Below are 13,555 nucleotides of genomic sequence, written 5' to 3'. Positions count from 1 at the left end.
CAGCATCATCAAAGTATTGCATCTGCCAGAACTTATGATTAAAACAGGTTTAAGTGTTTCGGGCAAATAATCATTGTATAATCTGGCCACCTGATGCGAAGTGCCAATTCATTGGAAAAGACCGTGATGCTGGGAAAGACTGAAGGCAAAAGGAGAAGGGGGCAGCAGAGGATGGGATGGCATCACTGACTCAATGGACATGAATTTGAGCAAACTCCAGGAGACAGTGGAGGACAGAGGAGGACTGGTGTGCTGCAGTCTATGGGGTCACAAAGCATCAGACATGACTTAGTGACTGAAGAACAACAACCACCTTTTACTTTCTGGTAGCTTCTTTTTTTTCTTTCACATGAACTCTATTTTTAAATATTTATTTAAACAAATGAATAGTTGCCAGGTCTTCGGTGTGGGATCTAGTCACCCTGCCAGGGATTGAACCTGGGCCCCCTGCATTGGGAGCACGAAGTCTTAGGCCCTGGACCACCAGGGAAGTTCCTGGTGGTCTCTTATTTGAGCAAGCTACTCTTATTTCCTTCTCCCAATGCAAAGGGCAATGTCTGCTCAGTAAGACCTAATTCTGTAGCAGAATAGATGATCAGCATTCCAAAACATTCTAGATCTAATTACATGAAGGAGTGTTGACGGACATTTTAGCATACTCAGGTGTGACTGCCTTTTCCTCATCTTCTACCCAACACACCATATGTTAATGCAGAGCCTCTTACTCGCCTCCTCTCTTACTTTAAAGATGACAGCTGGTCGTAGTTTCATTTTACTAAACAGAAAAAGGTATTGCATAAGGATATGAGAAACAAGTTCAGTGAAGGCAATCTGGGCTCAGAAAATAACCCTGGAAGAATTTATGGTGCTGAGATCCCTGAAAGAAGTACCAAACAGAAATAAGAATGGACAAAAAGATGTGTACTTGTGCAAAAATGTACAAGTTCCCTTTGGGAATGTTGGTAAAGTGATCCTAGAGTAAAGAATTCTTAGGATGACAAGAAAACACCTTAAAAACATTGAGGTATATACAGGAGCTAAGTTTAATCAACCATCTGAGATTATCTAAATACCAGATAAGAAATGGTCCTTTGGGGTGGGTTTTTCTAAGTGATCAGAAATTTACCCACTTCTCGGGTACTTACTTTTCCTTTGATTTCTTGTCAAAAAATATGTTTTGCAGATGTGATATATAACTGAGGAAGAGAATTCATTAAAGCATTGCACACTTGATTTGACAGAAGAATATCTTTATTATTGAAACTGAGGGAACCACTGTGCAGTTATTATTCCTCTTGGTAGCCAAAAGCCTTGAGTATGTGTTGATCACAATAGCCAGGATGGGCAGGAGGTTGGTGCTTTCTCTTCTCTGTGCCAACACAGATCAGAGGGCACTTCAAGAATCTTTGGCTCCTATTTTTCATTTTCTTCTTTCCCTACCATGTGCTTCATGAGAGCAAGGAATAGTTACACTTTTAAAACTGATACATCATATATTGAAGCTTGAACATGAATTTTCTGATATCACTTCCCCTTTTGGTAGGTGTCTGGCAGATGTATGGCAGTAAATTTGATTTGGTGGTATAGCAATCAAGAACTCATTACCCAGACAAAAGGACTGTGTTAGTCCCTCAGTCGTGTCCTACTCTTTGCAATCCCATGGACTGTAGCCTGCCAGGTTCCTCTGTCCATGGGATTTTCCAGGCAAGAATACTGGAGTGGGTTGCCACTGCCTTCTCCAGGGGATCTTCCCAACCCAGGAATTAAACCTGGGTCTCCTACATTGCAGACAGATTCTTTACCATCTGAACCACTAGCAAAGCCCAAATAAAGGACTATAGTGAATTAAATGATAATATAGGAAGAATTTACTTGGTTAACTTTTGTTTGGGGAGGATAAAAAGATGAAACTGAGCATTCAGTGGAAAGGTAAAAGACAGAGAGAACCATGGCATCTTGTGAAGGTATCTTCTCGAAAGAGAAGCACAGCTTAAGAGCTAAACCCTATTTGAGACTCAACCCATGAGGAACCCAATGTGTCTCTTTGAGAAACAGAGGCTGGTTCTCCAGCTTGGCTGCACAGTGGAGACACGTCAGTAGCCACCAAAGCCTCTGTGACCCGGGCCACATCCTAGACTCTGACCCACTAGTCTGGGGGCATCCTAGATTTTTCACATCTCCTCAGGGGGTTCTAATGTGCAGGGGTACAGTTGGCTTCATACTGGAGGGGATGGGAGGGAGTAAGAGGGGCATTATTTATCAAACTCCTTCAAACACCATCTATAAGGAAAAACTTTCAACAGACAAGAGTCTTTCAGGTTACATTTTTAACCTGTGAGTAGTAAGGCCTTCACTATTGTCTCCATATTTTTTATTTCTTTACTTGCTGCGTCGGGTTTTAGTTGCATCATGCGGGATCTTTGGTTGTGGGGCATGGGCTCTCTAGTTGTGGCACGTGGGCTCAGTACTTGCAGGACATGGGCTCAGTACTTGCAGCACGTGGGCTCAGTAGTTGTGGCACGTGGGCTTAGTTGCTGCACAGCATATGGGATCTTAGTTCCCTGACCAGGGATTGAAACCTAAATTTCCTGCATTGCAAGATGAATTCTTTTTTCTATTTGTTTTTTCCACATTGATTAATTGTATTATTTTTATTGAAATATAGTTGATTTACAATCTTATATTGGCTTCAGGTGCACAGCATAGAGATTCAGTATTTTTACAGATTGTTCTCCATTAATGCAAGATGAATTCTTAACCACTGGAGCACCAGGGAAGTCCCTGTTTCCATCTTTTTTAAGGCTCTCTGCGTGAACCAGAAAGCTGTAGAGTGTAGCAATAATGATTCCTACAGTCAAATCTCCTTGCAGACACAATCACCTATGGGCCAGCAGCACTAAGTACAGCATCCATGAACTATAAGCTAAAGCAGTTCTTATAAGAAAAGAGACCAGACAAATTTCTGCTTACAAAATTTCTGACTCCCAGAAGCCTACATTTTTATATTCTCCTTCTGAGAACAGACAGTGGTGACTGGAGTGCAGACACCTTAAAAAGATCCTTGCTGAGTCCCAGTAGAGGTAAAGCCCCATAAGCACACAGCTATCACGTCTCTGTCTGATTCAGATTTCAGGCAGAGGTGAGAGACTTCCCTTGGAAGGTCAGAGTCTCCAGAGTTAGAAAATACGAGTGATGTCACTCGCTGCACGGTCATAATTCACTATGCCACTTGCTGGTGGGACGAGCAGAGCTTACTATTCCTTCAGAAGCGAGGCGGTCACCTTTCCCACCCGTGCAGACCTGGTCATCTCACAACATACCTGATATTGTCACGAGGACATTCAGTCCCTCGAGCACATCCATCTGCTGAAATCGCCTCCGGTTGATCAGATTATAAACTTTGCCTTGCCCACTTCGGTCCAAAAGCATCAGGCCATTTTCAGTTCCCACCAGGAGGTTTACACCTGCAAATTTATGAAGGATCCCAAGACTGACTCTTACAGGCTTTACTCTTCTGTGTCTGGGGTCCCTGTAAAACCTAAGAGCTGTACCTTGTAAATATAAACTAGTGAGCAAGTAGGCACACCACAGTAGAGAGTGTAGAAGTAGAAGCTCTGAGATAGTAATTAAATCACTGTTGCTCTGGTAATGGAATTAGTGTTCTTTTATAAAGTGGCAGCAGCATTCATTACATGAAGCTGCTCTACTGCCTAGAACAGTGTTCTTGAGAGGAGCCTGAGGCATGGCTGTCATGCCAGCACAATCTGCCTTTATTCCTTTCCTGTGACACCCACCCTTTTCTTGGCTCTCTCAGTAAATCCCACCTTGAGACTTCGCCAAGGTTCACCCCGCTCCTATTCATGCAGTGGTTCCTGGACCTCTCACCTTTCACATATGCTCACACTGTGGGCACACGGTACATGAGCATTGAGTGGGAGCTACATCTGCTGTTGGTTTGAGCCCATCCCTGTTGTGCGACAAGATCATTTTGGATCTCCTTCTGTTATCCTGAGTATATCTGTTATTTCTAAATATAAAATTGCTCTCGATCTTTCTTGAGGCCAAGACAGTCCCAAGTCAGGTCTCTAACACCCACGATTGAATCAACATTCTTCTGATGGTAAGATTCCTCTTCAATCCATTAATGCACGTTACAAGCACCAACTTACCCCACAGAGCTGCACAAAGTATTTCTGAATTGAATCGCTTCTTATATTTTCTGATCTCCGGTGTGTCGCTATGAGGCCGAATGTTGGTTGGGTTTACATTTACCACTGAAATCTTTCTTGCTTCATTTAGTTTGGCCTGTTCTTGCCTAAGAAGTTCGCTAGTAAACAGAGCTTTGAGAAAAAGAATCAAAGATATCAGTGGCATCTTGAAATATAAACCAATGGAGACATGGAGAAGGGGCTTCAAAACACTAGGATTTTTCCTTGTTTAGTGTGCTTTATAGTAAAGGCAAAGAAATGCTGAAACTATAAATATTTTACACTTTTTTTAGTAGAATCAAGTACAAGTCATTCATAAAAGCAGTATTTTATCTATTAGTAAGACAGGTTTATAGACACTACTTGAGCAGTTGAGGGAATTAATGTTCATCTCATAAAACTAAATATATCATCCCCATCTCCTGTAACATATGCAAGAAAGATTACTTTTTGAAATGCCACGTTATCCATCGACAAACTGGCCTAAGGTGAGTCTGATGATTAGTGAGTTGCAGAATTCTAGAAAGCAAGACTCTCCTCTAAATCAGCCAGACTTCTGCAGTGGGAAGCACACACCTAGAACTCAACACAACTCAACACGCATTTATTAAGTATCTACTGCGTGCACAGCATTGTACCCAGAAACTGCTTTTGAGAAATAGGTGGTGAGTTTGGAGATCTCGGAGGAACAGCTTTTCCCAGGGCCCCTGGATACCTCTGGGTTCCTACCAGAATCAAAACAGAAAAGATGAAAAACAAAACAAAACAAAAACAGAACTTTGAGGAATCCTATAAAAAAATTAAAAGTCTTCCTTTTAAGACAGGGCCTAAGCAGTTAATGGCTTAACTACTGAATGAAGAATTAATTTTTTTATCAGGCCATAAGAGAATGGAAAAGCAGCTGTTTCTAAAACATCAGGGACTTCTAGCTTACCCGCAGCTGATGATTCCTCATCTTCTTCATCTTCATCAGTGGGAGATGTCTGGTATACCCTGGGGTCCACAAAGGGGGTGAAGGAGGCTTTGGTGCTGCTCCCCAGGCCATACTAGTCAATAAGCAAGAAGATTAAGAAGAGCAGATAGGTAAATACCACAGCAACCAACAACACTAACAATACTCTGCTAGGGCTTTAAAATTACTAAGTGAACGTGAAAGTCGCTCAGTTGTGTCCAACTCTTTGCGACCCCATCAACTGTATAGTCCAGGCCAGAATACTGGAGTGCTTCACCTTCTCCAGGGGATCTTCCCAACCCAGGGATTGAACCCAGGTCTCCCACATTGCAGGCAGATTCTTTACCAGCTGAGCCACAGGGGAAGCTTACTCAAGACTCTTCAAACTATCCAACTGTATACACCCTAACCACCAAGTCAAAGTGTGTGCTTCTCTCCCTAGCTTCTCCTGGTATTGGTTCCTCACTGAGCGCTAGATCTTGGTAGGAGTTCGTGAATCATCAGACTGCAAGAGCTGCAGTGAGCAAATGACATTATGTGCCACATGTAGTACCTGGTAAGATGGCTGTGGAGACAGAGGGATTATCACTCTCTCAAGTAAAAGCAACCTCCCACTGACTAAGTAGTCTTAAGAAAAGTAGACAAATTGGCAACGAGTTAAGTAAGCATGTAAACATAGCAGCACTTCTTCCTGGACATTGAGCCACTCGATTCCCTCCTGGCCCATTTGAGGCCTTTCATGCTCCCTGGTGATGCAGGTGGACTGGTGTTGATTCAAGAAGTCTTAAAATCTGCAATTCAGAGACAATTTCTTCCAGGGAATAAAGATTTTTTTCCTTCTCATGATGGTTTCCTTAAAACAACTCATATTTATATGCTCTCTCTAGGGTCCTCATGAAGATACTAGGTTTGCAGGCACCTCGACAGCCTACTTAAAAAATAAACTGAAGGGCCTGGACAGCACTGTTCAACTATGAAACCAGAACTAGACTAGGAAACACTAAACTTTCAAGGCTTCACATCACGATATTCTACATCTGACTTTTGCCAAAGGAGTTTCAACAACCATCTCTTGTTTTGTCTATTATTGTCAAATCCTTTTAATATCACCAACAGATTTCCCTTTCTTGTGTGATTTGGAGTCTAGGAAGATGAATGCTTTGAGAATGTATTTATTTTTATTTTTTATAAGCAAATCACTTCAATCTTATTTCATCTGCTGCTGCTGCTGCTGCTAAGTCGCTTCGGTCGTGTCCAACTCTGTGCGACCCCATAGACGGCAGCCCACCAGGTTCCCCCATCCCTGGGATTCTCCAGGCAAGAACACTGGAGTGGGTTGCCATTTCCTTCTCCAATGCATGAAAGTGAAAAGTGAAAGTGAAGTCGCTCAGTTGTGTCCGACTCTTTGTGACCCCATGGACTGCAGCCCATCAGACTCCTCTAATTAATATAAATATGAATCTCAACCATGAACATAAGAAGCATCTTTTTGAGGGATAAATGCCTTTTAAGTTTTCATTTTTTAAAAAAGGTTTTATGTAAAAATAAAACCTGTATCCCAAAACCCCTAAACATATAAAGAGAAAACCACAAAAGCCTAATCTGATTCAAGATTTCCCCTTAACATTATGAATCAAAACCATTTCATCCTTCACAAGGTAGGATTCCCCTTCCCAAACAGAGCGCTTTCACAGACATCCTCTCCTTCAATCTTTAGAAGTCTGTGAAGGAGGTGTGGCAAGTACCAACACTGCCACTTAGAGCTGGGGAAGCAGCAGAATTTTAAGCAGAGTCCAACCACAAAGAATCCTCCTTGGTACCCAAAGAGGTATTCAGATAGGAAAAACCTGTCCACAGTGCATGAAGCTGTAATATTAATAGAATGCTCTGTGTTCTTTTCCCTGCAACAAATAAAGTTCATCTGCTCTATAACTTTTGAATCCAAATGGTGCATTATAAAACTCAGCATGTAGACAACATCAAAAACAGCAGTGCATAGTCTATATAAATACATGTAGAGTCTATGGTGATTCACAGGACTATTCATTCATGAAACATGACCAAGCACCATGACCTCACCCAACCTGCTTGGTCAAGGACATGCACAAGCACTGCCCAACAGACTGCTTTTACTTTGGCTTTTTTCCCAGACTCCTTTCTGCGCAGGAAAGATAATATCCCATTTCTCCCTTCCTTGTGCAATTTGGAGTTTAGGAAGATGAACACTTTGATGCATCTACTTTTCATAAACATCATTTCAACCTTATGTCATCTAAGTCAAATTTAGTTTGACTAAGTTAATGTAAATATGAACCTCAGTGGAATCTCTACAGGCTGAAGTTTTCATCCCTAGCCTGAGAGACGTGCTTAGTCACTCAGTCACGTCTGACTCTTTGCAACCCTATGGACTGCAGCCCGCCAGGTTCCTCTGTCCACGGGATTTCTCCAGACAAGAGTACTGGAGTGGGTTGCCATGTCCTCCTCCAGGGGATCTTCCCAACCCAAGGATTGAACCCAAGTCTCCCTCACTGCAGTAGATTCTTTACCAGCGGAGCCACCAGGGACACGCAAGAATATTGGAGTGAATAGCCTATCCCTTCTCCAGGGAACCTTCCTGACCCAGGAATCAAACGGGGGTCTCCTGCATTGCAGGTGGATTCTTTACCAGCTGAGCGACAGGAGGTCCCAGTTCTGGTCCCAGGTCTGTCACAAACCAGCTGTGTGCCTTGGGCAAGGTACTTAACCTCTATGAGCCTCAGTATTCTCATCTGTAAAAACAGGTACTGGTTCAGCTGCTACCTGTGAACTTTTCACCGCTCTGCTTCTAACACTGCCTCCATTTGAGTATATGCATAAGTAGTTATGTGTGTTCAGCTGCTTGGTCATGTCCAAATGTTTGTGATCCCATGCTCTGTAGCCTGCCAAGCTCCTCTGTCTATGGAGATTCTCTAGGCAAGAATACTAGAGTGGCTAGCCATTCCCTTCTCCAGGGGATCTTCCCGACCCAGGAATCGAACCTGGGTCTCCTGCATTGGCAGGTGGATTCTTTGTCATTGCACCACCTGGGAAGCTTGCAGAGCCCAACCAAACAGGTTTCTGGGAGCTTGTCAAAACCTCCTTCTTGAGGAGACCAGGGTCTCAGAATCTCCAAATGAGAACAGAGCTGTTGTGGCTCCTACCCAGCACCTACTTCAGTCCCGGCGTCCATTTCCTGGGGGTGGGTGGAGACGCGCCCCAGGCCCTCGGTGGGGGTCCCCGCAGGGGAATGGCTCTGCTGTACCAGGTCCGGGAGGTTGATGTGGCCGGCAAAGCCATTGCTGTCACTGTGGCCAGGTCGCTTCTTCTCTCCAGACGGCTGGGGGGCACACAACACACAAAGAGTGACATCAGCCCTCACACAGCACAGGCACAGTGGCCTGCAAGCCGTCCCACGGGCTGCGGGGAGGCACTCAGGTTTCAGTTTCCTCCAAGAGAAAGGCTAGGGTTGCTACTATTTAGTACACGGATTGACCCTAGGGCATTACACTCCTGCACGAGGGGCAGTTAGGGGCCACATGTGATGTGGGGGTGCCCTGTGGGAAGACAGTAACGCCACAGAGGAACTGTGGAGCGGGGCTTGGCGGGGACCGCACATGATGCTCCTCTTCTGCAGTGTGTCTGTGTGTGCACACCAGACCACATCACGAGGTTACAATGACATAAATAAAAAAAACAATAACATGACCTAAAACATCTCTGAAGAGAAGCAGTAGTCTGAGATAACATTAATAATCCATGCCTAGGATACTTCAAGAAAATGCAGAAATGATTCCCAACTCACAGCGTTCTTGGTCAGCTGTGAGGTCAAACCAATGATTAACTAATCATAGCTGATGGGAGTGACAAAGAAAACATGGAAGTAATCTAAAGATAATTTGAAAATAAGGCTTTACATCCACTATCACTAATGTTGAATCTCTCAGTAAGCAACTATGGTGCCTTGTGCCAGGAACTGGTTAAAAAAAAAAAAAAAAGAAATCAACTCTCAGATGTAGAAAACAAACTTATGGTTACCAGGGGAAAAGATGGGGGAGGGATAATTGAGAGATTGAGAATGACATTTACACACGACTTTATATAGAATACGTAACTAATAGTGACCTACTGTGTAGCACAGGGAACTCTACTCAATACTCTGTAATGGCCTAAATGGGAAGAATCTGAAGAAAAAAAGGGTGGATATATGTATATGTGTAACTGATCCACTCTGCTACGCACCTGAAACTAACACAACGCAGTAGATCAACTATGCTCCAATGCAACTTTCCAGAAACATGAAGTCATCGTGACCAGCACTGCATCTGAAGTACTGTTTATAGCACCCACTATAAGTATTATCTCATTTATTAACTGCAGTTCAGAGATGTTAAGTAACAGTCCAAGATCACACAGCCCAAGATGATGAAGGCAGCAGGGCCTGGCCATATGTCGGCTTTGGCTGGATGCCCCTGCCAGCTCTGGATTGGGCAAGCTGGGGCCCTTCTGCCCACACCAGTCAGGCCCTTGAGAAATCTGTGCTCCAAGAAAAGTCTTCCTCAAAGGTCTGGGAACAAAGGAGTGACTCTGGGCCACTAAGTTATCAGCTGGGTCAGTCCTCTAGCAGGGGCCCAGTCTTCCCCACTAAGACCTGGGAGATCCCTCTCATTTCTGGTTAGGTCCTTGTACCACTCCCCCACTGGCCCCCCACACCCCCAGCCTACCCGTCTCCTCTCTCCCCCTTCCCAGGACAGCCGGGAAAGACTGTGCTGACTCAGCATAAATGCAGTCCTGAAGGGAAGGGTGGCCTGTAGTTTCACCTTTTCAATGTCCTTTAAAGGTACTTTATAATATATATACTATGTTAGTGCCAAAGGGCAAATGCATGATTTATAAATAAATAAATACACTGTATTATGTGGCATTCCCTGGATGTCTTACTGACAGGGCTGCATCACTTAACAGGTTGGAAATCATTGCCCTGGAGGGCAAAGCCTCCTCCCAAAATTTTAGAAAAGAAACACAGAGTTGCAAGGAAATTCTGCTCCCAGAAAGCCAGGGCCCACACTGTAGTCCTGTCCAGGACTGTACTTCCTAACTTAACATTTATGTGGCTGGCTCACCGAGGTTTCTCACAGGAGACCTAATTTGAGTAATGATTCCTTTCTTTGACTTTTCTGTTTTTCATTCATTTGACCAAAATTTCTAAGCATCCACTTAGTGTGGAGCATTTTGCTGAACATGAAGGACTCGATGAGGAGCATGGCAGGTACCCTCCCTGCCTTGTTTGGGCCTGGCATGGGCAAGGGTTGGTGTTCCTTCTTTCTGGAGCCTGTCCCGGTCTTGCAATTAAAGCTCTGCACCTGCTTCTGGCTGAAGTGAAAGGAGGCCCTTTTGGGGGAAGACGAAAGACTCCCAAGTTCCTGAATGGGTGCATGTAATTGATGTCACCAGGAAGCTTGAGAAATAACTGGAAAGCCTTAGTGTCCTCCGTGTCTCTTGGCACAGTGCTCCTGGCCCATGACTGACAGGAGAGGGGCATTTTCTGGATTCATTTTGTCACAGTGCTCATCTGAACTGTTCTCATCTGTTAAATGACATTTAAGAGGTTCAGTCCTAATTTACTTTATCATCTCCTGTGTGTCCTGGGCAGCTCCTCCATCCTGCTAACTTCTGTTGGAATACTGAAAAGCTTTCCACTGTTTTCCCCACAACTCCTGAGTAGCATAAATCATGCACTGTTTCTTTAGAGTTTTGTGGTCTCTCTTGGATCAGCAGCATTCCGTCTCAAGCCAAAACTCAATGTAGACATACTGGTTATAAAAGAAAGACTGGAAGAGTCTCACAGGGGAAATGGTACAGACACTGAGAAGCCTGAAGGGATTCAGCGGTAACCCCTGAGTTTTCCCACTTCTGAGTCATCACCCCTTTGTGCGTTCAACCAGCACCCTCTTAGAATTAAACACCTTCTGTGTGCCACACATTGTGCTGGGAACATGAAGATAAATGACCAGCAGCTCTGTCCTTTAGGATTTCATTAAAAGAGTCCCAACTAACTCTTCATGAGCTCACTAGTGCCATGGGGTGGGCATTGGAGTGTTCTGAGTATCTGTATATGCCAGGTACTTTTCTAAACACTTTAGGTTCGTATCCTTATAGTACCACCAGGAGCTAGTTTCCATTATCACCATTTTACAGATGGAAAAACTTCAGTGTAAAGAATTCAATTAACTTGCCCTGAGTGACATGGGCTGTAAGTGGCGAAATCTGGGTGTTGCGGCACAGCCTGGGTGCTCTGGCCACTGCCGTCCTGGGTGGCTCTGCTCTTGGCCACAGCTGATCAATTGGACCAGAACACCTGAGCTAACTACAACCAGACTCCCATTGGAATTTCCAGTTAGTCTGAGAGATACCAGTCAGTCTCTATTGGGCAGCTGAACTGGGATGTAATGAACACCTTGCAATGTTGGTGGGGGGTGGGGCGCGGTGGGGAGAGGTCAAAGCTCAATGTTGCAGAAGAGAAACCTGGTATGTGGAGAGAGAGAACAAGGGAGAAAGCAGAGGGGACAGAGATAAGGATAAAAAGAGCCAGGTGGCAGGAGGGCCGGAGACCAGCCCATGAGAAGCTGCTGAGCACCTAATCCCTTTGCAGTTTCTGATTCTAACTCTACTGAGGGTCCCAACACATCCTCTGCTTTTGATTCCTTCTAGGCAATACCTCTGAATCCTTATTCCCCAATCGTTGATACCTGCTCAGCCTTTATTTTCCTTTTTAAAATTTATTTTATATATTTGGCTGTGCCTGGTCTTAGTTGCAGCACTCAGGATTTTTCGCTGTGGTGTGCAACTCGTCCTTGGGGCACATGGGATCTAGTTCTCTGACTGGGGATCAAACCTGGACCCCCTGTGCTGGGAGTGCAGAGTCTTAGCTACCGGACCCGCAGGGAAGTCCCCTGCCTTGTTTTCTTAAGCTGTTTGTAAGTGGATTCTTTTTTTTTTTTTTTTTCTATTACTTATAACCCAAACAGTTTCATGGGTAAGCCAGTATCCTGGTTCAAGGCATGAACAGACCCTGGAGAGATACCACCTGGGTAATGAGGAAGGTACTGTGGACAGAGGCCCATGGAGAAGCTTCCAGGGGGAAGGGAAGCTGAGCCAGACCCCAGGGGTCTTTGGGGTGAAGAGTGGGCTGTAAATAAGAATAGCTCTTTCAGCAGTTGGTCCCCTGTGGACAAAGTGGCAGATGACAGATGGTGTGGTGGTGTTCTAGAAAGTGAGTAAAGAAAGGTCCTATGGGGTTGTAGGCGAGGGAAAGGTAGACCTGCGAGGCAGGGGTCTGTGCTGCAAGGGGGATTTGTGTCTCTGACAGGGCCATGGAGAGGGGAGCCAGTGCATTCCTAAAGAACCATTTCATCCACTCCTATGAGAAGGATGAGCTGAGTGATTCTCTTTAAAAATATATATATTTTTGACCTTGCTGGGTCTTCTGTGCTGTGCAGGGTTTTTTCTAGTTACGGAGAGTGGGCCTCTCTCTAGTTGAGATATGCAGGCTTCTCATTGCAGTGGCTTCTCTTGCTGCAGAGCATGGGATCTAGGGCATCTGGGCTGAGTAGTTTCAGCTCAAGGGCTCTAGAGCATAGACTTAGTAGTTGTGGCACACGGGCTTAGTTGCCCTGAGGCATGTGGCATCCTCCCAGACCAGGGGTCGAACCTGTGCCCCCTGCATTGACAGGTGGATTCTTAACCACTAGACCACTAGGGAAGTCTGAGTTGAGTTATTCCCCTTGATGTTCATCTTATGGAACTGAACCATTAAGAGTTTCTACTTTCTTATTCTCTTGGTCACACTTTAATTTGTACTTATCTTTTTAATACACACATTTTAAATGTGTTGTTATTTTAAAACAGGTTGTTATTTTAAAAGCCTGTGTTTGGGAAGAGTAGAATTTAGAAACCGAGAGGACAAAACAAATTATAGGGTCCTCAATAGATCAAACTTATATACGACGCTGGTGAACGCAATTTTCAAGGTGACTGGCTGCGGTTGTAGTGTTGGAATGCTTTAAATATTACAGAGCCATTTGATTGGTGACTGAGCTCAAAATGTGGCTCCAAATAACCATGTCACGGTATTGACTTTGTCCTAAAGGTTCCAGCAAATCTGAAACCACATTAGAGATGGGAGTCCTTTAATTTGGAGTCAGAGAGTAACTCATTCCAGAACATTTCCCCTTATGTTTTCCCTGGTGACGGGGTCTAGTGAGAGAAGCCCTCTACACTTCCACTGAAATTATCCATTTACCACGCAGGGAGATTTATATGCCAGCACGACACAATGTCAACTTCAGCAGCCAAGTCCATTTTTCATTCCAGGCTTCTG

At 44.4% G+C, this 13,555-nt stretch overlaps 1 protein-coding gene across 6 annotated transcripts in view; it reads right to left on the bottom strand.

The window, feature by feature from the left end:
• Positions 1 to 13,555, bottom strand: part of TNIK (TRAF2 and NCK interacting kinase) — a 396,955-nt gene that overhangs the window by 13,841 nt on the left and 369,559 nt on the right. For 4 of the 6 annotated variants that reach the window (XM_005675313.3, XM_005675314.3, XM_005675315.3 and 1 more), the window contains 4 exons: positions 8,351 to 8,515; positions 5,143 to 5,254; positions 4,170 to 4,340; positions 3,321 to 3,464 (listed from right to left, as the gene is read on the bottom strand). In XM_005675313.3, the coding sequence (XP_005675370.1) occupies positions 3,321 to 3,464; positions 4,170 to 4,340; positions 5,143 to 5,254; positions 8,351 to 8,515 (592 nt within the window). Of the gene's footprint in view, positions 1 to 3,320; positions 3,465 to 4,169; positions 4,341 to 4,846; positions 4,934 to 5,142; positions 5,255 to 8,350; positions 8,516 to 13,555 lie in introns of all 6 variants that reach the window. The other 2 variants (XM_013964598.2, XM_013964609.2) reach the window with 1 other exon arrangement.

Source organism: Capra hircus, chromosome 1, assembly GCF_001704415.2.
Source record: "Capra hircus breed San Clemente chromosome 1, ASM170441v1, whole genome shotgun sequence".
NCBI lineage: Eukaryota > Metazoa > Chordata > Mammalia > Artiodactyla > Bovidae > Capra > Capra hircus.
Note: the sequence above shows the minus strand (reverse complement) of the source record. Positions and strands in the feature narration are given on the sequence as shown.